This window comes from Echiichthys vipera (genome assembly GCF_963691815.1).
Source record: "Echiichthys vipera genome assembly, chromosome: 12".
In the NCBI taxonomy this organism is placed as follows: domain Eukaryota; kingdom Metazoa; phylum Chordata; class Actinopteri; order Perciformes; family Trachinidae; genus Echiichthys; species Echiichthys vipera.
In genome coordinates this window covers 15,036,968-15,039,675 of record NC_139837.1, presented here as the reverse complement: position 1 = coordinate 15,039,675, position 2,708 = coordinate 15,036,968, and the positions used below count along the sequence as shown (strand labels likewise).

General features: G+C 44.0%; 1 protein-coding gene across 1 annotated transcript; it reads right to left on the bottom strand.

Annotated features, from left to right (window-relative positions):
- Positions 1 to 412: 412 nt before the first annotated feature.
- Positions 413 to 2,708, bottom strand: LOC310954608 (homeobox protein six1b). Its single transcript, XM_083924179.1, has 2 exons — positions 1,872 to 2,708; positions 413 to 1,103 (listed from the first exon to the last, which is right to left on the bottom strand). Exons 1-2 carry the CDS (start codon positions 2,429 to 2,431, stop codon positions 809 to 811), a joined length of 855 nt encoding a protein of 284 aa, XP_083780305.1. The 5' UTR covers positions 2,432 to 2,708; the 3' UTR covers positions 413 to 808.

The following is a 2,708-nucleotide window of genomic DNA, read 5'->3' as shown; positions in this document are numbered from 1 at the left end:
AACCCAAAGCTGGCTCCTGACAGACAGCTGCTCGTGTTGACTCACTTTTAATTTAATTTCCCTTTATGACTCTGTGTTTGTTTTCTACGTTTTGAATTACCATTATTATTGTTAAAACCCCAAAGAAGCCGCCGAGCAGGCTATAATCTTTGACACGAAATTACAATATAGAGATTCATCCTTTACACTCACATTTAAAAAAGCAAATGCAAAAATACCATCAAATAGGGCGATAAAAAATAGAAATAAATAAGATGATAAATTAATTTCTTTCCTCAAATTTACAAATACTTAAATGTAAATTGTCAATGATTAGTCCCGATTCATTTGGTTTGTTTTAGGGTCATAATCTACATTAATGTCTATTTTTTCCTCCTAAATACACAAAATAACACAGAGACAAATGTATTACTTTTGTTTTATTGGAAACTAATTACCATGACTCTAATGAAAACGTTACCTCTTAGTTTCCATCGCAGGATGTTGCTATAATTCTTTTATCTCAACAAAATGTCATAAATTAAGCAAATGGGCAGTCCAGTTAAGTGTTTCGTTGAGTTAAGAGTTTCAGACAGGCCCTGTTTGTGTGTTTTCATGTGCAGGAGATGAGAAAAGTTCCTGTCAGTGGGGATATACAGGTTAAGCGCATAAAGGAGTTTTGTTCTAACCAAATTTAACGACAGACAAGTCAGTCTATATCATAAGGTAGGCTATAGTGTTATTTCATACATGTACTCAATCTGATACACTTATCAGTCTTATTTTCTCTGTTTTTGTTGTTGTAAAATAGAATAATCTGGCTGCTTCTTTAAGAGCCCAAATCCACAAGACTGGAGGTTAGAGGTCCCAACAAGGAGTCCTGCAGTTGGTGCGGGTGTCCGTGCATGCTGTGCACCGGCTGTGGAGGCCCCAGGCCGGACATGGGGTAAGCGGAGGCCCCGGGGTGGTTCATGTTGCCCTGAAGCAAAAGCGCTGAGTTCTGATCGGGGCTCTGAGGTGGAGAAAACTCGTCCTCCGAGCTGGACATGAGAGATTTTCCTCCGTCCAGCGGGGACAGCTGGTTCTGTTTGTTGCCGCCTGCGTTGCTGTTTTCACTGTTCTCTCTGGAAATGACAACAAAGGGGGGAATGAGAGAAACATTTTTGGAAGATGTCATTAAGTCCGTTTGTTGACTTTTGGAGATTAAAAGGGCAGCATGAAAGGCAGCCATAATTATTTTTTGCAGTAACACCAAAAACATAGGTATAGGCCAAGGCCTTGATGAAAAACGGCCAGGTTTAGTTATTTGTCATCTTTATCATTTTTATATGCAAAAAAGTTAACGATAACTTCAAAAGCCTGTTAAAGCACGAGTGATGTGGGTCATTTTACTCCACTAACCAATTTAACCTATAACACATATATGCCTATCTCAAAAGTAGTTCCCCAGAAATGTGACCATAAGGCTTTTTGTATTTTCCAACAATATTAAACTCCCTATTATCTAGTTGTTTTAGATGCCATGTCGTTTATGTGAAACGGGACAGTTCCTGTAGAAGAAAGTCCATCATTTGTCAACAACATGCCTCTGTTTACCCACCATCACAGTGTTATCAGGACGTGACCGATTTAGGTACTTGACATATCCCAAATATTTGATTGTGTTTAAACTTCTACTTAAAATCAAACGAGTTTGATTAGAAATACAGTTCTATATCAATATGAAGAGTGTGATTCCTGCATGTCTCATACTTTGGTTTCTTGGAAAAACATTTGGCAATATTTCAACTCGAACCTTAATTTGTTCTTGAAACGTGCAAAAAAAGGAAAAAAGGCAAATGTTGTTGTGTATAAATCGCAGGCAGTGCCGAGGCTGTGTCAGTTACACGTACCTCTCCTTCGCCTCTGCGGCTCTGTCTCGCTGCCGTCTGTTTTTGAACCAGTTGCTGACCTGCGTGGTGGTCAGTCCTGTGGCCTCGGCCAGCTCTCTCTTTTCCCGCGGGGACGGATAGGGGTTGTGCGTGTACCACTCTCTCAGGACGCCCCTGGACTTCTCCTTAAAGCAGTAGCTGGTCTCCTCGCCGTCCCATATCGTGCGGGGCAGCGGGAATTTCCTCCGCACCCGGTACTTTCCTACAGCTCCGAGCGGCCGGCCGCGCAGCTTCTCCGCCTCCACGTAGTGCGCCTTCAGCCAGAGCTGTTGCAGCTTCGGGTGGTTGTGCGGAGAAAACTGGTGGCTTTCCAGGATCTTGTAAAGCTCTCTGAAGTTCCCCCGGTGAAAGGCCACCACTGCCTTGGCTTTGAGGACGCTTTCGTTCTTATGGAGGTGATCACAAGCGGGTAAAGACCATAGGAAGCGGCCGAGCCTCTCCAGGTTGCCTCCCTGCTGCAACACCTCGCAAACGCACGCCACTTGCTCCTGCGTAAACCCGAATGACGGTAATATAGACATGATGTCCGAGCCCGCTCCTCCGCCCAAAACGTTGGTATCCAAAACGATAGATGCTGTCTATTTTCTATGCGTATAGTTTGTTGTCGTGATGCAATCCAGCGCAATCCGTTCGCGCCGCAACAGGCCTATAGGCAATCCACTCCACACCAGCTCCTGATGCGCGCAGCAGATTGGGATGTTGATTGTTGGGACAATTTGTTCCTGTTGGAGATATGTCAGGCTTAAAGGGAGCCTGTGCGTTTCGGTGATTGGCTCTCTCTCTGCCCTGCACCGTGTA